The 22,539-nt window shown below is 39.5% G+C and overlaps 3 protein-coding genes across 4 annotated transcripts; 1 reads left to right on the top strand and 2 right to left on the bottom strand.

Moving 5' to 3' along the window:
- Positions 1-313: 313 nt before the first annotated feature.
- On the bottom strand, positions 314-3,914 carry synj2bp (synaptojanin 2 binding protein). The gene is made up of 4 exons (XM_005746502.1): positions 3,677-3,914; positions 3,014-3,150; positions 2,742-2,837; positions 314-2,073 (listed from the first exon to the last, which is right to left on the bottom strand). Exons 1-4 carry the CDS (start codon positions 3,738-3,740, stop codon positions 1,942-1,944), a joined length of 429 nt encoding a protein of 142 aa, XP_005746559.1. The 5' UTR covers positions 3,741-3,914; the 3' UTR covers positions 314-1,941.
- Positions 3,915-5,096: 1,182 nt separating this feature from the next.
- On the bottom strand, positions 5,097-11,406 carry lgals3a (lectin, galactoside binding soluble 3a). 2 transcript variants are annotated; one of them, XM_005746493.1, is made up of 6 exons: positions 11,342-11,406; positions 9,086-9,103; positions 8,279-8,992; positions 7,213-7,301; positions 6,631-6,787; positions 5,097-6,200 (listed from the first exon to the last, which is right to left on the bottom strand). In XM_005746493.1, the coding sequence occupies exons 1-6, from the start codon at positions 11,342-11,344 to the stop codon at positions 6,045-6,047; spliced, it is 1,137 nt and encodes a 378-aa protein (XP_005746550.1). In that variant the 5' UTR covers positions 11,345-11,406; the 3' UTR covers positions 5,097-6,044. The 2 variants fall into 2 exon arrangements, with proteins under 2 accessions (XP_005746550.1, XP_005746551.1); XM_005746494.1 differs by lacking the exon at positions 11,342-11,406 and adding an exon at positions 9,467-9,935.
- gmfb (glia maturation factor, beta) lies at positions 11,333-22,413 on the top strand. Its single transcript, XM_005746495.1, has 7 exons — positions 11,333-11,394; positions 16,194-16,290; positions 16,906-16,955; positions 17,169-17,218; positions 17,380-17,462; positions 17,573-17,646; positions 19,115-22,413. The coding sequence occupies exons 1-7, from the start codon at positions 11,392-11,394 to the stop codon at positions 19,184-19,186; spliced, it is 429 nt and encodes a 142-aa protein (XP_005746552.1). The 5' UTR covers positions 11,333-11,391; the 3' UTR covers positions 19,187-22,413.
- Positions 22,414-22,539: the final 126 nt, after the last annotated feature.

Below are 22,539 nucleotides of genomic sequence, written 5' to 3'. Positions count from 1 at the left end.
TATATTATATATTATATATATAAACTCAACCTCCCCCTTGAATTAGTCACCTCAGTTTTGACCCTCAAAACTAAACACAACATTGTAGTTTATAATTAAATGGCTCACAATTCTAAACATCCTGAACTTGCAGTTCTCTCTGTCATTCCTTATTGAGTACTTTTTATTTTGTGCAATCTTCCACTAGCGTCTTGTTTTTATTCACTTAAGTAAAACATTTCTTGCCTTAAAGATCGACACCCCCCCCAACAAACCCAAACTAAAAATGACACACACACACACACACACACACACTCACACACACACACACCAGTTAATTCTTCGTGAATTTTAATAGTTGCCTGCTGGATGACAAACACACAGTACTTGCATATTTTATTACACTTTTTACATCTCTTTCTCTGAGATACTTTACATCCTACCGTCTCACTCAGCAGAGCAACATGAAATGTATTTACAGACCACACACCACCACAGTGGACACGATTCACTTCTTCTTTACTTGCACTATGGTCCTTAATGGAGGAGTTGCATGATTGTGGCTAGTGCAAAAAGAAACGTAAAAACATCTACAGAGGCTGACAGCAAATCGTTTCTTAGCTGCGTTTCAGTGTCGAGCTGCTGTTTGGTCCGTCAGACAAATACAAACAATTTCTTTCGTATGTTCATCTATGTTCAAGCTCAGCAGGAGGTTTAGTGTCTTTATACACACTGGCCTCAAATCGCAATAAGACGAGTGTTTCAGCCTGAAGAAATGAGCCTGATTTCAGATCAGCGGTTCACCCTGAGTGGCCTGACCAAGAGTTTTTTTCTAAGGTACCAAATTCATACTACTGAGTTCATATTACCAAACTGTGGACAAGTGTCACAGACTAATAACCAAATATTAGGTGATTTCACTAACCCATCTTCTCATAGGTTAGCTGTCTGAGCCACAGGGCTCTACGCTGTCATCCAGCTGCTCTGTTGCACCAAGTAATGTTAATCCCACACACAACTTCCTGTACTTGGAATGCTCATTAGAACACTGAATGTGTATTCATCTGCAGCTGAAAACAGTCCCCAATAAATACACCATTTCCTCCTGCTTGAGTAAGGTTTTCAATAAGTTTCAGTCACCAGAAGTCTTTAAATAAAATATTTTTTTTTAATGTAATAATATATCTGATGTCTATTTTTAAACATTTAAGAGAGACGACTGGCTCATTATAGGTTCTGGTCTTTTAACAGGCTACAGTGAGGGCGGATGGGTCTGATTTTCATTTTGAGAGCAAAATGAAGCAACGCAATCTCCTCCGTTTCTTTGCAAACAGGAAAAAGGCACTCAAAAAAAAAAGTCCATTATGAGCTTTTATCACAGCAACTGCTTTCATCAGTTGCCACAGCTCCTGATAAACACCACATTAGGGTGCTGCTCCTCCCACAATTCTGTGCAACACTTCAAAATGAAAATCAAACCTATGTGTGTGAAGCATGAAGGTAGAGTTCAGAGAGATCCCCCATTCAATGATGGAGGCTTAGATGCCTACAAGTGACTGAACCTAAACCCTCTTTCAGTTTATAATGATCAGGTTCAAGCAGTCAGACTCTATCCAAAGATTAAATAGTTTTGCATATACAAGCAGCCATTTTTTTCTGCCTGAGAAACTCAGTCCAGCAGCAGGAATGTATACACCCTTCTTTTACTTACCATCGTAAAGCTACCTAATAAAAGTTATCTCATCTCTGTGGTAAGACTTTTTGCATAGGAGGGGTATCAAAAAGCTATCATTAATCACAAAATATGCACGTATGTGTGTGGGGGGGGGACCTCATCAGTGACACCAGCACCTGCTAATCGCAAAAACAAGATCTACTTTTCACATTTTGTTCCCTCTCTCATGTAGTTGGCATTTAGTAATGGTTTTTGATCCTAAAAATTATGTAAAGACATTGCGCTTTCTAAGCGCGCCGCCTGTAAATGTAAAAGAGGATTGCGGCAGCTCCCGTTAACACTGCCAGTAATCCCAGAATAGACGCAGGAGACTGGTGTTCGGACTCAGAGCCCGTGGAGCCGTTCATGTGGTGGGATTCCTGCAAGACATAAAAAGGAGCAAAGATTAAAGTTGCACTGAGGGGATACTGACACAAATGTTTGTGGTGGACAAAGAAAACTTATCTTCTGTGGTTGTTTATACATGCGTGCACACTTATTTTAAGCTCAACAACCGACGGAAAGTAAAACTCACGCGCAGTTTAAAGATGTTTATCTCTACAGGTATGTTCATGACATCACTGATTTGCATAACCGTCAGGAAACAGTTTTAACAGAAAGGATCTGATACGCTTGGAGGCGCACTGTACTGCACTAACTGGTAGCAGTTCTTCTTTATGTTTTGGTGTTTTTTGTTTGTATTGGCATTGCCAGACTTATTTTTTGCTTATTTCTCACTTTGAATTCAAGAAACATTAAAAGATGCTAAAGGGCAATCAGCAATTTAAATTCCTCCAGCAGAGCTATAAACTTTTACAGACTTGTTTTGCATGATGCACCTCTCCGTCCTCCTTAGCTTGCAGCAGTGAGACTGTTTATAAAAACCTGCTGACACTCGCACATCACCACTACTCTTGTTACCAGTGAAATTCAGAATTAATTTTAAAATTGTCTTAATAACATAAAGCTTGAAACAATAATGCTCTAGAGCTACTGAGACCACATAACAAGCAGTCAGTCTCTCTGATCTGAGAGTGTAGCTCCTGACCTTTTTCTGTATAAGGAGCTCCACTTCCTCCCCAGCTGTCCGAAACAGCTCCACCACGGCTTTGTGTGTCCGGCCTTCTAGCACAGCTCCGTTTATCTAGAAATATTAAAGTTAATAAATAAATAAAAGCTCACTTCCAGCCCGTTCTGCAGCATATATTTGGTTTCATTTTCTATTAGTGAGCTGTTAAGAGAAAAGGCCATGGTGAATGCATGACATCTCTTCAAATGTGTCTTTTTCAGTCCAAAGCAAAAACATGACGCTTTTATTACCGAGAGGATCTTGTCGCCCTCCTGTAGTCTTCCGTCCTGGCCTGCAGCTCCATCTTCTTTGATTTTAGACACGTATACGCCACTGTCATTGTACACATACTGCTGGTCCACGCCCCCAACTATATTGAAACCCAAGCCTCAAAAGAAAACACATTAGTGTAATCAGTATATAATCAGGTTCACCAGACCAGCAGCTGCTGACCCAATCAATAATATTTATCCAAGTAGATCAAAGTTCAAGAGGAAATCTTCCAAAGCTGCACTGCTACTTAGACGAGCAGATTAAAAGCAAGACCAACCTGACAAAATGTTACATAACCGAGTGTAAGCGAGTCTGTAAAATAAATAAACCACTGGTGTCTATGAACGAGCTGTCCATCAGCGTGATAGGGCCGATAACTTTTAAAGATTTTAACACTGGGTCAAAGTGCATAAATCAGCTTTTCCTTTGCAAATAAGGCAGCTGCTAATACTCAGTTGGCCTCGATAATCTACTTCCTCCACTTACGCCACAACGACGCGGAGGTTTGGTCGCTTTTATTTGCAAATTAGCCTTTAGCTTCAGGACACTGAGCACAGCCTGACAGCGATGATTTTTGCTAGCTTTCGCAGCTAGCTAGCGGTGCTATCCACTGGTAACAGTCCCACTAATTATCTCCTTACCAGCTGGTCCTCGCTTCAGCCTTATGGTTTCCACTTTGGAAGAAGTGTCCAGAGAGCCGTTCATTGTGTCCAAACGTCAACCTGGTAAAATAAATCTTCAGAGAAGAGGGACAAACTATGTATCTGAAGGTGAACTCATTGAGGAGTTTCGATTTGCTTTTTGGCCACCACCGGCGCAGACAGAGCTGTAACAGTGCCCCCTGACGGCAAGAGACGGAACTCCAGGCTGATTTTCGAATTACAGGGCAGAGAGGCAAATCAGAGACAAGTTATTAAAAAATACTCAATATCAGAGTTAATGAGTGAAGGGAATGGGCTGAGGAGGTGCAAGAAGTGCTTTGAGGAGTTGATGAATAAAAGACATAAAAGAGAAAGGAGGGCAGATGGAGGTCAGTTAGTGAATCAGGGAGTGAAGAGAATTAGTAAGGAGGAAGTGAGAACAGATGTAAAGAGTGGAAAGGGTGTTGGTGACATACCTGTATAGATAGCTAGGCAGTGGAAAATGTACTGGTACAGATTTCCACGAATAAAAGTGATGTGCAAAGCAGTGTTGATGGACAGGTTGACAAATGAAGTCCAGTAGCAGGCTCTGTGAACGATGAGATTGTGAGCCCTACTGAGAGTAGGAGGCCAGTGGAAGAGAGTCTGGAGAGGTGGATGTATGCTCTGGTGTGATAAGAAATTAAAGTGAGTAGAAGCAAGGCAGAATACATGTGTGTGAACGGGAAGGAGACAGGTGTAACAGTGAAGCTGCAAGGGATAGAGGTAGTGAAGGTGGATGAGTTAAATACCTGCAGCCAACCATCCAAAGCAATGGACGGTGCACAGAGCTTAAGAACAAAGTGCAGGCAGGGAGAAGTGGGTGGAGAAGAGAAGGGATCGTGGACACATTGGACAAAGGACATGGAATATGGCAGAAAACCCAAATAGAGAAGGTTCATGAATGTAGTAAAGGAAGATATGTAGAGGGTTAAGATGATCTCTGTGGTGACCCCTAAAGTAACAGTTCTGCTCTCTACCAGGAAATCCTGAAGGAGAACGTCTGGCTATCAGTTTGTGCCCTGAAACTTAAGCTCACTCGGGTTATGTAGCAGCACTGAAAATACCAGAAAACTGTTAACCTGGATGGTCTTTCTGCCCACGGCATGAGGCACCCTGTCATTAAGGTTCAATCAGGTTCAACACAAATGGCGGTTACTGCTGTGAAAAATATCAAATCTGATTTTGAGTTTTTCATCTCAGAAATTAGGTAAAAAATCATCTTGAATGGTGGATGTTTCTGGTCTAAATCCTGTTATAGATACAGTAGCAACCAAAACATGATCTGCAATGTGTGGCCCAAAGGCAGCCATGAAGACACAAGAAATACATGCAACACATACAAGAGTCCCTCGTGAGTTGCATAAGTAAGCAAAGTGTCCAAGGTTGAAATGTTTTTATTTTGTACTGAGTGGCATAACTGTAGTCAAATCTATTAACATCAGAATCTGGCACTTGCACCACAGGGGGCACGATATATAAATTCAGTCAAACACACAAACTTACACCATCAGTAACACAGGAACTGATTCCCTGGCTTTAGATTCAGAAACACTACATGGGGTAACCTGTATTTATTATAAGTGCACGTCAGAAGCTCAGGGGAAGTAAACAATCTTCTTCCATCAGTCATTTTTCTTGTTTGTTGCTCCTTTCAATTTATAACCTCAACAGTGTCAGTGCTGGCAACAAACAGAGACCCCATCCCTCCACATTTTTCTTTAATACCAGCCTTTAATATGTCTTTTTACCATCAGGGTTTTGACTTCAACATGAAATCATAATTCTTTAAATCTTTTCTTGACCCTCCAGCCTGAGTACACATTCTCTTTATATTACTCTGTGCATTTTAAGAAACCTCATCATTGTTCCACTGTACAGCACGTCTGCAGGCCAGCAGATAAAAAAGAAATGATTTTCAGCATCACACTCTCATGCAATTACAGAGACTTAGAATGATTACATGTAAACGGAAAAACAAGATACCAGTGGAAAATATTTGAAATGTTTGGGACTTGTCATGCCTTTCTTCTTAGCCTACAATCTTTTCATTAAGTATAAATTAATTTTTCTCCCAAAAATACCTATTTTAAATGCTTTTAAATTCTTTTACCACTAAAAATTCTCATATGTGACCAAATTAATTGGATTGGAGCAACTATTTAAAAAAAAAGAGAAAAGGATTATGGCGTACAGCTGTTCTGTGACAAATGTGTCAGGTAGGCAACGATTGCGCTTTGCAATGCGACCAAGTATTTAAAAAGGATTTCAAATACAGTGGTAAAGTTTGACTCAGGTCGCCTGTACAGCGTGTGCTTCAGCCGTGGGTTCAGATCATGCTCGGGGCAGCGCTGTAGAGGACGAGGTCTCCGCACACTCGCACGAGGTTCACTTCCTCCAGGCCACCGACTCTGTGCTCGTACTCCAACAGGTGTGTGCCGTCCACCGCCACTTTGAACATGTCTTCTTCCACAAGGATCTTCAGCTGTAGGGGACACCAGTTGCTAATTGATTGGTTGGTAGACTGACAGAACGTAGCTAGTATGTGGCTAGAGTCCAGCAACGTGTATAGTTTGCTTTATCTCCCCATTTAACATTTGTACTTGTATCTTTTCATCATCATATTTTCATCAACTCCTTCTCCTTATGTCTCTGTCCTCCATTAGTTCTACACCACCACTTCTTCCTCACCTAAAGCCTCACCTTTTGCACTGAAGTCAGAGCTCTACCACATAAAAATGTGCATAAACATGCTCATTTATGCCCATATCACTCTGACATGAAGGAAAAATTATACTGGTGTAAGCTGAACAAAATCCTTGGTTAAATTCAAGGGCTCTGTTAAATGTCATCTCCCTAATCTAATCAGCTAATTTTAAAGAGAAAGAAAAGAAAAAGATTTTATACTAACTTACCTCAAAACGTCGTCCCTGAACAAATGGAAACCCTCCTTCCCGCTCTTCAGGTCCCCAGTATCCGCCTAAGTTGGAGTTTCTAACAATTGTTTGCTCGTTAAAACGAGGGTTGAAGTGAAAGACTACGTCTGGACCTTTGATAAAGTCAACATTGAACCTGCAAAAAACCCCCAAAACATATAAGCAAAGCATTAGCAGAAAGAAATGCTGCTGCTAATCAGTTTAACATAATATGGTGGTAAACATTTTAAAGAGTATTCCCACAGTGCAAATCATAGATGTGTTTTAAAGGAGACCTATTACACTTCACTTCATATAACATGGTCATATAAAGGTACCTGCTGTTCAAACAGGGGTAGCCAATCAGAAGCTTAAGGTGTTAAAATAGATTTATCCTATACCAAGGCTCAGTACATGACAAATAAGGATTGTTTTGAACTATTCTACTCTAGAAGCGTCCAAGAATAAACATTTGGAGCTGAAAATAAGTATACTAGGTCCCCTTTATTATGTAAGTATGAGTTGAAGGAATCAGGTTTCGGATTGCTATTAGCAGGCACAGATGTTGGATGATTACTGTACCTGTCTGCACAGGGAAGAGGCTCCCCTATTATTGTGATTAAAAGTCGCGGCATTATTCCAGCATGAAGAGGGAGATCGTAGGGCACCATCTGCAAGAAATACTTCCATTTTAAACCGTGACAATATATGTACTGTTCTCAGTGTAGATATTAAGTTTATGTGTCACAATGCAATTCTATGATTTCCAAGAAAAATATGCACATATAAAACATTTGATCACTGAGTCTTAAATTGGCAAAACACAGCAGCATGCCGAATGACGTATAATAGAGAATTTTATTTAAGCACTGTTCAAAACTTTGACCCTGCCCACATTCCTACAGCAACACCCAAGTGAGTCATTATATCCTTCGGTTATTCCAGCACTATTACACAAGTAGCAGTGACGGGTCATGGCAATGACAGAAAAGTACATTCACTATATTTTTACAACAGCTGAGCAAAGTAAAAGAAAACAAAAAACCCCATTTATTATTATCATGGAAACAACTTACAAGTGTGTTTTGATCAATTCATAATTTTATTAGAGATCATAAAAGGCGTCATGATGCCGTAAACATGGGTCAAGTAAAAGTGTAAATTATATCATATTGCACTTAATTAAGACAATACATTGAGCAATTTAGTTGAATATTATGTATATATTGAGTCTTTGGCACTAATCAAACCATATGCTGATTCTGGAAGTGATGTCCTTGTCCAACTGAAAAGCTGAGTTCATTGCTCATTGCTTAATACGGTGGCCTATATCTGGGCTGAAAGACAAGAATACATTTTTCAGAACTGCTTCTGAATACTGTATTATTCTGTTTTATATTTGTTTAGCACCCCAGCAGAGCCAAAGAGACAGAAATAATCATCCCAATTCCGCCGTTATTGAAAAACATAAATAAATACATTAACCCTCCTTCAGCAGCAAAGAAATAAGACTAACTTCCTTTATCCACCACTTACAGGATTATGTTACTCTAAAAGAATTTCACACCAGATGCTCCACTGCACACCAGAGAAGCACACAAGCAGGAAAATGCAGCAAGCAATATTGCATTAAAGTACCAGTACTCACCAGTGTCCCTCCTGGGGCAGCAGGCCCACCATATGGACCCATAGGCCCCGGACCAGGGCCAAAGGGACCAGGGGCAGCTGGGAAGCCTCCACCTGCTGGTGGTCCCCAAGAACCAGGTGGTATCGGGGGAAAGCCTCCGCTGGGGAATGCAGGGAAAGCACCAGGTCCAGCTGCAGGTGGGAATGCACCTGGACCACCTGGCCCATACATACCATTGCCTCCTGGCTGGCCACCTGGGAAAGGCACACTTGGATAAGGGCCAGGGGGAGCTCCGGGGCCCGAAGGAAATGGTCCCATTGGGTAAGGAGCAGCGCCTCCAGGTATCTGTCCTGGAGCTCCTTCTGGTGGATACTGCCCAGGGTACTGCCCAGGAGCTCCAGGGCCGGAGGGAAACTGACCTGGAGCTCCTGGTGCAGGTGGATATTGTCCAGGTATCCCAGGACCAGGGGGGAACCCACCAGGTGCTGAAGGAGGTCCAGGGTATTGCCCTGGTGCTCCAGGACCTGAAGGGAAGGGAAACTGCCCTGGTGCCCCTGGGCCAGATGATCCACCGTGGTAGTCGAGTGGAGCAGAGGGCTGGGTGGGGGCTCCAGGAGCTGAACTAGGCCATCCTGGGTTTGAAGGAGGTGCAGGATTGCTAGTGGGGGCAGATGGGTTGTTGTTGCCTATTTTCTTAGCCTGGCTTGTAGTATCATCTCCTAAGGCATCTGCTAGCTATAAAAGAAGAGTAAAAGGAAGTGACTTGTACAATAAACTGTAAGCTAATTGAACATAATAAAAATAAAATGTGCATTTGTTTGAACTCACCGAGAAATCATCCATGATCTACAACAAAACAAGAGACAAGCTTTATTAGGTAGTTATAACAACTGACAATAACAAGTTGTCAAACAGTGGTGGCACACAAAGGCTCTGAGTAACAACACACTCAATATTTCCATCCTCAAAAACCTTTCTGACAAAACTCCACCTCAATGAAAGATTACTAAGGCAAGACATACAGATGTTACACTGAGTCCAGGCTACAAATCAGGGCAGAGAGTCACAAAAACTGTCATAAATTAAATTAGAGTTGGCTAGCGAGCTAGCTGGCAGCAGCTAACTGTTAGTTAACGCTGGCTCGTTTGTTTATTTTTAGCTTCATGGTGCCTGAGGAAAAAACTGCTGAAAGCTAGATTTTGATGCTACCTCGCTAGAAGATGGACTCCTCTCCAAAGAAAGACGGCGGGTAGCAGCGAGGATTTCTTCAGCTGTGGGAACCAGTTAGCTCGCTAACTTAGCCTGCCGAGGTACACAAGTAGAAGCTAACGATTTATCTGCTTTCACAACTACAACTCTTGAAAAGGAGGCACGCACACGCGCTTCACTGATGACGTATTGTGAAGGGTGGGCGCGTTCAGGCTGGAAAACACACAGACAGCCGGTCGCCTTCTATCTTTGTAAGAGCTCTCGCTGGTACAGTTTACTCCCTAACCCCTCAACATCACGACCACACATACCTAAAACAAACCAATAAACTAACCCTAACTAAACACGATTGCAGACATAACTTTAAAACTCCGTGTCAGCCTGTTAAGGTGTGTCAGGTTTGCCTTCTAAAGCGGGGGACGACACAGTGAGAGCCAGAGGAAAACTAGTCTAAAGGTTAGGGGACAAATGTCGTCAGTTGTGTTATGTGTATGTATTCTAGGAATTACGGTAAGAAATGGTCGCTTTCGAGCACAAACCAGCACACAAATTGGTTTGCGTTGTGTGTATATACTAAGTTCTACGGCAAGAGAAACTGACACCCGATTTCAAAACAAAAGCAATCTTAAGGCGAACGTGAGTTTAACATTAACCAACACGTTATCAATCATATAAAAAAACATAACATTACAGAAATGCAAATATTACAAAATATCAATTTTACTGTCAATCAAAATTACTGTTTTCTGTTTCCACAGAAGACGTCAGTCTGGTTTTTAATTTTAAAATTAGTCTGTTGGACAGTGGTTTTACTTGTAATGGCCGTACACATCTCTTTAAATGTTATTTTTAAAATGTGATTATAGTTACTATCTGTAATATTCAAATATTTCTGTTGTTTGTAATATCACCTTTTTTTAAAATAATTTTTATTTCTCTGTTGTTATTTATTTCATGATTATAGGATTCATATTGGACTCATGTAAATGTGCTGGTTAACCTAGAGATCACTTTTATTTTGAAATCAGGTCTCAATTGCTCTACCGGGATCTCTAGTATATGTGCGCACAAAGCAAAACAACTCAATGTTAGCATTAAAAAATTGATGTTATGCTTTAGCGGAAACTGTGTGGAATCTGGTACTCTTTGATTAAAAATAATTAAAATATTCCACATAACATTAAAATATAATAAATTAATAATAGTTTATTATTATACTTTGATTAATAATATTACACTCTGAAGAGACTGAGCCTGTAGACATAAAAGGAAATAGTTTTTATATAATGAATATTGTTCTGAAGTGTGGCCACAGACTTGCTGAGCTAATATAAAGGAAATATTTCCTACCACCCTCTATAAAACTACAGAACACTTCTCCTTTTAGTTACAGTTTGAAAGCTTCACTTTTATTCATCCAAACACTGTTTGTCATGTCTTAACATAATTTTTAAGAATAAGTAATCTCACTTTGTTTAAAATAATTACCAAATTAATTTAGTGAAATACTCTGAAGGTTCTAATCATGCATTCCAAGTAAAAGCATAAGTAATCATTTCTCAGTTGAGGTCATATTGAATTAACTACACTGAAACATTATTGATGTCCCAGCAGGAAATACAGCCTAGGTGGGAATCAATAAGCAGAAGTATCAACTGTTATTAAATAGTAACGAGTATGAGTCGTTTAAAAATGACTTAGCAGTGTTTTTAACGTAAGACGCTGGATTTCAAACTCAAATTTAACTCTAAATTAGACTGAGCACAGATTTACAGGAAACTTTTGAAGGAGGGGGCGCCTGTATGGGATTGGTCAAACCAGTCACAAGATGATGTGAGGTGGAAAAAAACGAAAAAACACTGAAAGCGTCCCTACCATTCAGAACAGCCGCTGCAGCTCCGGGGGAAATTTTTAACTCCACAACAATGGTAAGTTACTCGGTTTTCTTTGCAAGTGAGCTGCTGCGAGCTTCGTCGTTGCGTTTTAATCGTGTGCTGTTGGCAGATGCGGAGTTTATTGAGGAAAAAGTAAGGTCGCAGATTGGCTAGCTTTAGCCTGCTAGCATGGCATTAGTTCCACCCTGTCAAGTCAGCCGTAGCAGAAGTGACGCGTTTCCTGTCATGAATTTCAAAATAAATAAAAACCCAGAACGCTGTGCCGTAAAATAAATTGAAAAATATATTTTAATTTGGGTCATTATTAGCATTTCTTAATCTAAACGAATAAATAAATGGCACAAGTGGCCGAAAAGGTGAAAGATGAACCTTTATGTACTGCATATTCTAAATCTCGACACTTTTTAAAACTAGATTTTGACACTAAGTATTAAGAATAAAAAATAAACTAGGACAAAACTAAATATTACCTCTCTTTTACCTTTAAAAAATATATAATTACGTTGTAAATAATACAATACTAGGTCCTTATTCCAGTTACTCTACACGCTTACCCCTCTAACAGATATACATCTTTTGTTTTTAAAATATTTTTATTATTTATTTTTTCCCTTTTTTCAGGTGACCTTTCCCTCTGAATTCACACGTTGTCTTTCTATTTTCACACAACATCTGAATCCAGTTTGGATCAAGATTATTTTGTGCTTTGTACGTTTTCACTGTGGTGCTTATCTCCACTAAATTATGAATTTGTAAGACACACAGTCTTAATTTTAGCACTCAATGATTAAAATTTAACTTTCTTGAATATACCACTTATTAAATACAATAACAGTTACAAAAATTAGTCCAAGGGACTTTATATTTTAGTGACTTTTCAATATTAGAAAGAAACCTCAACACTTGGTGACCGTGAGAAAGAAAAGCTCCCTTTTAACAATAAGAAACCTCCAGTTAAACCAAGTTAAAGGAGGGCCAGCCGATCTGACATGATCATTTGGGAGGAGGGGAAGGAGACAGGGCAAAAGACAAGCTGTGGAAGAGAGCCAGAGATTAATAATAACTAATGATTAAATGCAAAGTGGTGGATAAACAGAGAGAGTGAATAGAGGTGAATGAATAAGAAATACTCAGTGCATCCCTCAGCAGACTAACTAAACCAGGACTCAGGGTCACCTGATACAGCCCCTACATATATGCTTTATAAAAAAAAAGGAAAGTTTAGAGTCTAATCTTAAAAATGGACGGGATGTCTGTCTCCTGATTCCAAACAGGTAGCTGGTTCCAAAGAAGAGGGGCCTGAAAGCCGAAGGCTTTGCCTCCCATTCTACTTTAAGAAACTTTGGGAACCACAAGTAAATAAGTCGTTTGAGAGTGAATTCTGGATTTAACAGGGAGCCAATCAAGGGAAGCCAGTATGGGAGAAATATTGTCTCTCTCTCTCGCTCTCTCCCTCGTCTCAGTTAACTTATTCAACTGAAACCTTTCCAAGGACATTTTAGAGCTGCCTGATTATAATTCAGGAGAACATTGCAATATATTTAATAATAACAATAGAAAAGGCAAAAAAAAAAGAGTAGTTTAAGTTCATGAGGTGTAGAAGTGACGTTTCTTTGGTTTTTGTTTTTAATTGTCAACTAAACATTTGTAGTTTAGGTGTTTAAATGAAGAAAACAAGACATTATTTAGTATGAGGTTAGAGCAAGTTTGTGCATGTTTATATTTTGAAGGCGAAGCTGTTGCACTTCCTGCAGCTGGGCGCGGGTGGCTTGATGCAGCAGTCTGCATTGATGTGCTTCAACACGTCTGGGTTTTGGGAGCTGCCTTAACGTTAGCTCGGCTGTTTGTCCAGATGAATCTCGTTTCCCTCTGGGTCTTTCGCTGCGTGTCATGGCAGTTCAGCTATCTTCATTAGAGCAGTGTTACTGATTTACTGCATAAACACACCGGGTCCATTATTAACTGGTGGTTTAAGTTAACTGGCTCTCATTTCCTGGTTGAATTGGCAGCCAAACTCATGAGCTAGCTGTCATTGACTGGAGGAATTTGAACCAGAAGTAACCCTTTGGCCATCCCCAGCTTTCATTGTCCTGGCTGTCCCTAATCCCTTCCCCATGCATCCTGTTTTTAAAGAGTCCCAGCAGCGACAGACACTCCAGCCTCCTCTTAATCTATGAAGATCTTTCCTTGAGCTCAGTGAAATCCCGACTCCCACCAGCCATCTGTTCTCCAAGGTGTAATTATAGATTTCAGAGAGTCTGAAGAGACTCGTGGAGAGTTTATGTCTTTATGATGGTGTTATGTAATGTTGTGTGTGGACGTGACAAAGGTTTAGAGAAATGAAATCCTGTTCAGGCTGGTGCATTGATTTTTCATTTAATTTAATCGATTTATTTGTTTTTTGGATGAAATCCTGTGCATCATATTGGACTTTTGCAGGAAGAGACATGCTGATTATTCGGTGTTCTTAAAAAGCCTCTGTTTTATAATTTTTTCCTTTCTTCCTCTATTACACTACTATACACAAACACAGGATAACATATCTCACAAAGACACAGCAAAGTTAAGCAGAGGTCAAGAAGACGTGAAGCTCCTCACGAAAGTACAAATCTTTTAAATCCAAAACATGGAGTTTCCGTTTTGAGGTTGGAACTGTAAACATGACAGAAATATTTACATAAAACAAAAAATTGCACCAGCATTGGTGGGTTTTTTTGTTCTTTTTTTTTTTTACCCTGGCTCACTAATTCAGGATATAGCTGCTATGACAAAGTAGTAAATTGCATGAAAACCACTTAAAGCCACAATCTGTGACTCTGCAGCTGTCTTTCTTACCGATAAGCTGTCTTCAAATATTAATTAAAATTAACACATATAGCTTAGGATGAATGTAAAATTTCTGCTGATTTCATTTTCTGCTTGAATGTCGCAGTGTGTAAGATGCTCTTTATATGTACTACTGCAACTGTGTTTTGTTACTAATATCACATCAATGCAGTAATAGTGGTGTTTTCTGTTTTCCACTTCATTATTCAATTCAATTCAGTTTTATTTATACAGCACCAAATCACAACAACAGTTGCCTCAAGGCGCTTTATATTGTAAGATAGACCCTACAATAATACAACAGGTAAAATCATATGAGCACCTATAAGAAGCGCTTTGGCGACAGTGGGAAGGAAAAACTCCCTTTAACAGGAAGAAACCTCCAGCAGACCCATGCATCATGGGAATCCCCCGGCAGTCTGGAACTATTAAACCACAGTATCATTGACTATATAAAATCATCTACCTCACATCAGGAAAAAGTCAATCATATATGAATGTTCTGACTTCATCATGGCGCTGCTAGAATATTTGTTTTACAGTACTTTAGGCTGCCCCCCTCATGTCTTTATGTTTTGTGAAACGTGAAATGCGTGTGGCAGTTTATTGAAATGTGCAAACATGCATGGAATTACAGTATGTAAGGCAAAAACAGAGTTTGTACAATTCTAATGAACTTAATTAAGTGAATACTTAATACTGCCTTTATTCTTCAGTCTGAACTCTTTTAGCCAAGCTTTCTTGTGATTTCTTTTAGTACTGTTGTGGAAATTTTAATTACCAAAGCCTGCAGACACGATGAGTTGTAACAACACCTTTATTTCAGCTATCTCATGCATAAGGAGGGACGTCAGTCAGGGGGCACTGAAAGTCGTCTCTGACAATGAACAGTTCAGGTCCTTTTACAGTCACAGAACAAAAGGCTTTTACAGTTGCAGTTCACACCTTGGCTCTAAACAGACAGACTCTCTATCACCTGTGTGAATTTCCCCCACTCTGGGGTCAAGCCTTCCTGTGTGAGCTTCCGCATCCTGGGAGACATTCACCAGTTTCTCACCGTCTGTTTCCCAGCGTGAATGAGGTGTGAACCAGACATACTAAACTAAGTAACATGAAGGCATTTCATCAAGACAATACATTAAAGAGAGATCCCACAACCCATACTAAACTAAGTAACATGAAAGCAAGACAATACATTAAAGAGAGATCCCACAACCCATACTAAACTAAGTAACATGAAAGCAAGACAATACATTACAGGACAATACACTAAAGAGAAATCCCACAACAGTAATTTTCGGAATAGTTCTCCAGGGTTATTGAAAGTTATTCAAAGCTCTTCTTTGAAATCTGCCTGCCTTTTCTTCTGTTCTCTGCCATGATGATCCCACACTGCTTCAGTAATGTTGACATCTGAGGTCTGGGGAGGCCAATCCATGACAGTTCCTTTTGGATCATTGTCATATAAAAAAATCAGCTGTTGCATATCAGTTGATTTCTAGATGGTAGGATCAAAATCTGACACTAACACTTTTGACAACATCACCAACACCGTAGCTCCACCGTAGCTGTTTTTGTTAGAAATGGTTTCTTGACAGTTGCCCTTCCACTGAGGCCATTGCTGATCAGGATTGAGTGAAAAGTATGAGGATTCAGGTGAAGGGCCAGATGCATATCTCTGGTCTTGTGTTACAGGTCTTTGGTGGATTCTTTTCCTGTTTCTTTAAAATACCATTCATCAGCTGTAGATATATGATAGTTCTTTGCTAAGTTGACTGTAATTCCTTCATAGGTGCCCTTTTAAATGCTTGAATGATTAATATGTCAACTGCTTATCACACAAAATAAAAAATAAAGATAATAAACTTTTGTTTAACTTTGCATCAACCCCCAAAGAAGTAATATACAGTTTAATTTGTGTGTCGAGTGACTTGTATATTAAACTGTTAATGTATTTGAAATTCATTTATTTGTTTCCATTGCCTTGTTTTCCCACGCCGGATCAGAGTGAATCACTGGTAGTGTGTGAAGTGGATGAAGATCTGGTTAAAAAGCTGAAGGAGTTTCGTTTCCGGAAGGAGACCAACAATGCAGCGATCATCAGTAAGTCACAGACTCTGAGCAGTGTCTCTCCTGAATTTTTAATCTGAGTCATAAAAATCGGAGTAACTTGAAATTCGTTTTTTGTTTTCCACTAGGGAGCTTTTAATACTCGTAGAGCTTCTAGATTGCTAACTTGTGTGACTCTTGAGATTCAAAAAAGAGTGTCCTCGCCAAGATGGGCAGCAGTTCAATCAGCAGTGGTTACAACGTAATTGTGAGCATTCTGTGGTTTGACATGGATTGTACAATTCTCTGTGGTTTGTTGCAGTTAAAGTCAAATGTTATAAATATAGCACAAAAGAAAATGTTCCTGGCATTAGATACAACTTTAAGGTAGCTGCTGTTCTGTATGCAGGAAAGAATGAGTTGCCTCCGAATGCAGCAGGCTGTGTGTATCAAACCTGAGCTTAATCCATCTCTGGATCAAAATGTCAAATGGGATTAGCCGTTTGTTTGCACGACATGGACTCAGACTCACGGTCACGTTTTAGAGCTTTGCAGCCCAAAATATTGATTTTTCCCCCCTTGATCATCATCATTTTTGAAGCACTAAGCAACTGCTTGTAAAATGTGACTGTCTTAATGCAGCTTTTATATTCTTGTTGTACCATTCAGTGAAGATTGATAAAGACAAGCAGCTGGTTATTCTGGAGGAAGAGCATAAGGTGAGCTTTATATTACTCTATCTTTCAAATACATTCAACAATATTTAAAAATCAGGTTTAAAATGTAAATGTTTAATTAGATAGCAGTGTATGGTTTGAAAGAAGTGACGGTGAACTCATTAAGCTCTGACCTGACAGCCTGCCAGGTGCTGGATGTTAGTAGATGATTGCTTTTCTTGATAATGTCAACTGAACTCTTTCTGTTTGTTTTAGGATATTTCTCCTGATGATCTAAAGGACGAGCTGCCAGAGAGACAGCCAAGATATCCTTTGAATAGATCTTATTTTAACAATATTTTATCAGCATAAAATGAATTATAATCGTTGTAAGCAGCCTATATGTCACATGGAACGGTTAGGGGGTGGGTTTGTCTTACATGTGATCTATCTATGTTGGTTAGTTTCAGTCCTTAGCACCAGGAACATTTATCGTCTACAGTTATAAGTATGAACATGACGACGGGCGTGTGTCTTATCCCCTCTGCTTCATCTTCTCCAGCCCCGTGGGTATGAACCTCTCTGAGATTACTTTTTAAATACACGTACACTTAGAGCAAAACTTAGGTAACTACTGTTTGCTAAACTTTTGTCAAAGTTGCTGATTTTGTGTTTGGCAGGTTGCAGACCAGAGCAGCAGATGATGTACGCAGGAAGCAAAAACAAGCTGGTGCAGACTGTCGAGCTGACCAAGGTTAGTAAAGGTTTTAAATAAGACTGAGTTTTGATATTTTTCTTTTGTTTCTGTGTTATTTGTTTTCTATTTTTCAGTATTTTTCCTTTTCTGATTTATTCAATTTAGTTGTATAGCACTTAGGTCAATCCCTGTTGTTTCTAAATGTGCTTATATATAAATTGACTTGACTTTTATGATACACCAGTTTAATGTCACTTTGCTGACATCAAACTGGTGAAATGATATAGCCCACTCTAAATGTAATGTGGCTATTTCCTCTACCTATGAAATTATGAGGGCTCAAAAAGAAATAACACAAATTAAAATGTATAAAAATCCATGTGACTTTGAGACCTTGTAATTTTTTTAGAAATGCTTAAAACACTGTATTTAAAAAAAATCAACTTAAAGGAGGAGGTAGTTGAGAATATTTTTTGTCCATATTTGGGATATTTTTTTCATGAAATGAGCCAGTGTCATGGGTGTATTTGGTGCAGCTCTTATATTCTTGTATTTGCCACATTAATGTTTAAAATTAAATAAACTGGTGGTATAAATTTGAATTACTTCTATCAGTTGTGTTAACTGCATAGATCTATCGACGCGCAGTGCAGCCCACCACTGTGGTCCAAACTGAAATATGTCAAGAACTGCTGTGTAGATTGCCATGTGCCATGTAATGTAGTCATATGAAAAAGAAAGTTTCACAGGGTCTGTGTAGCCTTGTGAAAAACTAAGTACTCCCCTACACACAGAGTAAGTGGGGAGTGCTGCTAATCACTTGATCAACTGATAGCAGCAAATCTGATCAGAGCATGCGATGCTAAGAAAAATTGCAAATAAATTAAGAGCTACATCTCAGTCCATAGAGGCCTCGCTATGCATTTCAAATGTTCATCAGAGAAAACTGAAAAAGTATGGCTTGTTTTGAAGGGCTACCAGGAGAAAGCATCTTGTCTCTAAAAAGAACATGGCAGCACATCTTAGGTCTGCAAAGCAGAATCTAAAGAAATCACAAGACGTCTGGAACAATATCCTTTAGGCAGAAAGACACACAAACACCTTGTACCAGCTGTTAGCACGGCGGTGGAGGGGTGATGATTTGGGCACCTTTCAGTCAGTGGGTCTGCACGGTGAACTCCTCTGTATGCCAAAGTATTCTAGAGTCGAATGTGAGGCCATCTGTTCAACGGCTAAAGCTTAACCCAAACTGGGTCATGCAACAGGACAGTGATCCCAACATCAGCAGCAAATCTACAACAGAATGGCTGAAAAAGAAAAGAATCAAGGCGTTGCAATGACCCAGTCAAAGATCAGACCTTAACTAGATTGAAATGCTGGGAAATGTGGGGTGGGAGTTTAAGAGAGCTGTGCATAAACTCATACCTGCAAACTCAATAAACTGAAGCAATGTTGTAAAGAAAAATGGGTGAAAAGTCCCCCACAGCCGTGTGAGAAAGTGATAGTCCTTCCTTTTCTTTTCAAGGTGTTTGAGATCAGAAACACAGAGGACCTCACAGAGGAATGGCTTAGAGAGAAACTTGGATTCTTTCGCTAAACCCATCACCTCCTCCAGGGGTCTGGGATACGAGGAGAATCCTGATTGCACAACTCGTGACATCTCTTGGAGACAACACACCACAGTTAACCTTTCCCTCCTCCCTGCATCAGACCTGATTTAAATAGTGTTTGCAGTCGTCTGTTTTAGGCCTGCTCGGTGGCGTTTAACGCTCAGTACAACTCATAAGATGCCAGAAGGTGCACACAATTACAAGAGTTTGAATGCTTCTCTGTGACTGCCAACATTTCTGGCACTTATTAAACCTCACCGATCTGGCAGCCTAAAACTGACCATACTGTTTGAAGCAGGTCTGTTATTGTCTCCATACAATCTCTCCATACTTCTCTTACGTGTCTGTTTTGAATTAACGAGGGCTGCCCCCATTAGTCAACCAAAGACTCAAGTCATGATTAATTGACACTGACACTCAGTTATTTGTGCCAGATACTATTGTTTACACAGCTACTCCCTGAGCTCTTTGGCTGATAGTTGCATATTATGAACAGGAAATCTAAAGGGTGGGATTACTTTGAGATAAAGGATAAGTGTTATTACTGTGCTATCACCTTTCTTTCTCAGCCCTCCCTCCTAAAATACACATTTAAATACTTAAATTAATATGAGAAACATATAATTGCAACTTCTACTCGACTAAGAAAGTCTTTGTTTGGGGGGGCAGCCCTAGAATTAATGTTCTCATTGCTCTTCAAGTGCAGAAATTGACCATTTCTACAATTCAAAAGAATTCGAACACTTTTTAACAACACTTTCTGTTTCTTCTAGATGTTTACACTCAGAACCTCCTAAGTTTTACCGTTTTATGTTCATTAGATTTTAATAATCTGAGAGTCTTTTTTTAATATTTAGTTATTTCTGGTGTCTCTAGGGTTAGCTAAGTATATACTTTATATTCATTTCATTTCTTTTATTGTGAAAGACAAACTTCCTGCCAGAACCTCGGAACAATCATAGCTACAATTCTGTTTTGTTTTACTCCGTCTCTCCTTTAGTCAAGGGCATTTCAGTTATAATTTACAGTAACACTAATACATCTATCTATATGATATGCGTTGCACCTTCTCCTGTGCACAAGAACACAAGCTGGCAGAAGCCCTTGAGTGGTGCTTATTTAGCTGCAGATGTAACCCTGTTAGTCTGTCATCAGTTTTTTTTTAAATCTCTGTTTAGAGGAGAGAGAAAAAAACAGTGTGAATTGTGGGTAATGCGTTCGACCTGCATGTTTATTACAAGAATCCAACACTCCAGGAAAACGATATTTTTCCACTGAAACATTCCAGATGTGAACAGTTACACACAAAAACCTCTGTCTAGCGACCATGACAGTGATGATTACACTGCATTACACAGGGCGGTAGTTCCCGCCCTCATTTTAATCTACTGGGCGACTCTGTTTAAATGGGTTACTGTGTCTTTAGGGTGATTGTTAGCTCCTATCGTGCATTATAGCTCTTACTGTTATTGGTGTTTATGAATGTCGTACTTAAATCCGTATGTAAAGCCACGTGAATTGCTTCATGGTTGTCGCAGCCTTGAGAATGACGGCTGCGATTTCTCCAAACGCCAGATGTGCCAGAATTGGCAGGTAAATGACAGCATCTGGCCGATTTACATTCTCCATGCAGACGCGGGATTTGACCGGTGTAGCTTTTTCTTTGAAAGGCTGATATTTATGTATTGAATGTGCCAGCAGCTCATTTTTGTGCCAATGTCTAATATCCTCAGCTCAGTCTGTAGTTTTTGTTTACCCAATTTTTCTTAGCTTTGAGCATTTTTAAAATACATTGTGCTGGAGCACACAGCTCAAACACTTTACAAACGGATGTATTTGGCTTTTCATGCCCCAAAGGGACAGCATTTTTTCCTGGCTTTTGGTTCCCTGCTGAATATTGTCAGTATTTAAGCCAGTGCAGCACACTACCCAAAGGATTAGTAGCAGCATGACCAGCCCCAGATAGTTAAAGCTGTATAAGAATGTACTATGCATGTATTGCAGATAATACAGACTGGTTTTATTGTGATAAAACAGGAGTAACCTCAGTAGTAAGTGACCCGAGTAGCAGACTTCTTTTTTTTTTTTTTATAATACTACAAATGTCCACTTTTACCCTGAATTATATTGCTGAATTAAAGCCCAGAAATTCTCCAGATAGTACATGATATTATATTGCAAAGGCTACCATACCAAGGCCATGCTGCAAGGCCAAAACCTGTTTTTCTCTGATGGCGTCTATGCCCTCATAAACAACAGAAACTCTCCCAGAGATCTGGCTCAAAGATGTTTTCATACAATCAAACTGCTCCACGTGCATCATTCGTAAGGGCAGGGTTTTATCCAACAGGAGCAAAGGGGACATAAGTGTAATCACTTGTTTTAATGTCTACTAATAGCAGAAAAACACAAATCCACTAGATTAAATGACCTTTATATGACCTGAAAAACCCTTCAGAAAGTCTGTAAATTCAGGAATATGCACAGCTTGAAATGAACACTGTTTATTCAATGCAATTGAAATGTGCAATGTACTGGGTTAGATGTGAATATATTTATCTTTCTAAATTCTAAAGACCTCTAAAATGTGGAGAGCTACTGTAGAAGAAGTGTATGCTTTAAAGTAAGTAAGCCTTACAGAAGGCTTTACCGATGCTTTCTGAACAGCTACACAAAGTCTCTGACATCGTTTATTTGCACATGAACGCTAGAAAAGGTTTGCATCACAGTCGTCAGGTGTGATATCTGAAGTGTGCCCAAACTGACATTAATTTCTCTAAAAGAAAGCCTCTGCTGTTGCTATTTTAAATGGGATGTATAAGAAACTGTCCATTCATCGTGTATCAAACTCAGTCTCCCTAATGTAAGGTCCAGTTAACTAAGAGCCCCCTTTGGTTATGAGCCATGTATCTGGTTATGTCCTGTGGATCTCTAACAGCTTTTTATCTTTATGTGGTGAACGCATATAGTTTTTGGCCTCTAGTGGTTTTTTTTGTTTTTTTTACTTTAACCTGCAATTGTGTTGTCAGCGCTCGGTGTCCTCTGATTAAATGCCTATTCTATTTTCTTTCCTTTTTACTAAAAAACCCCCACCTGAAACATCTGTCATAACCAGCTGCCTCGTGGCATCAGTGAAACTTGAGATATTTGTATTTTCCCATACTTTATAAAAGTGTCTTGTCCTGTTGTCCAAATAAAATGACAGTGATGTTTACCCATGTGTTTCCAGAGACTGCTGTTTTCAAACTGAAATGGTCATATGAGCTTCATCAGAGATGGTCTTGGTGTCTGAACACAGAAAAGTACCATCAGAATTTGATCCATCATGTAATACCATCTG

This window comes from Pundamilia nyererei, unplaced genomic scaffold (assembly GCF_000239375.1).
Source record: "Pundamilia nyererei isolate P.nyererei 1_Seehausen unplaced genomic scaffold, PunNye1.0 scaffold00179, whole genome shotgun sequence".
In the NCBI taxonomy this organism is placed as follows: domain Eukaryota; kingdom Metazoa; phylum Chordata; class Actinopteri; order Cichliformes; family Cichlidae; genus Pundamilia; species Pundamilia nyererei.
Note: the sequence above shows the minus strand (reverse complement) of the source record. Positions and strands in the feature narration are given on the sequence as shown.

What these genes read in the sequence shown, in the direction of transcription:
- lgals3a (XM_005746493.1), bottom strand. An exon ending in CTGCCCCAGGAGGGACACTG is followed by an intron (nt 7,302 to 8,278) that starts GTGAGTACTGGT and finishes TATTTCTTGCAG; the next exon opens with ATGGTGCCCTACGATCTCCC. An exon ending in CCTCTTCCCTGTGCAGACAG is followed by an intron (nt 6,788 to 7,212) that starts GTACAGTAATCA and finishes GGTTTTTTGCAG; the next exon opens with GTTCAATGTTGACTTTATCA.
- gmfb (XM_005746495.1), top strand. An exon ending in CAACAATGCAGCGATCATCA is followed by an intron (nt 16,291 to 16,905) that starts GTAAGTCACAGA and finishes TGTACCATTCAG; the next exon opens with TGAAGATTGATAAAGACAAG. An exon ending in AGACTGTCGAGCTGACCAAG is followed by an intron (nt 17,647 to 19,114) that starts GTTAGTAAAGGT and finishes TTTCTTTTCAAG; the next exon opens with GTGTTTGAGATCAGAAACAC.
- synj2bp (XM_005746502.1), bottom strand. Translation starts at nt 3,740, where the DNA reads ATGAACGGCTCTCTGGACACTTCTTCCAAAGTGGAAACCATAAGGCTG. An exon ending in GCTGAAGCGAGGACCAGCTG is followed by an intron (nt 3,151 to 3,676) that starts GTAAGGAGATAA and finishes TTTTCTTTTGAG; the next exon opens with GCTTGGGTTTCAATATAGTT. An exon ending in AGCTCCTTATACAGAAAAAG is followed by an intron (nt 2,074 to 2,741) that starts GTCAGGAGCTAC and finishes TATGTCTTGCAG; the next exon opens with GAATCCCACCACATGAACGG.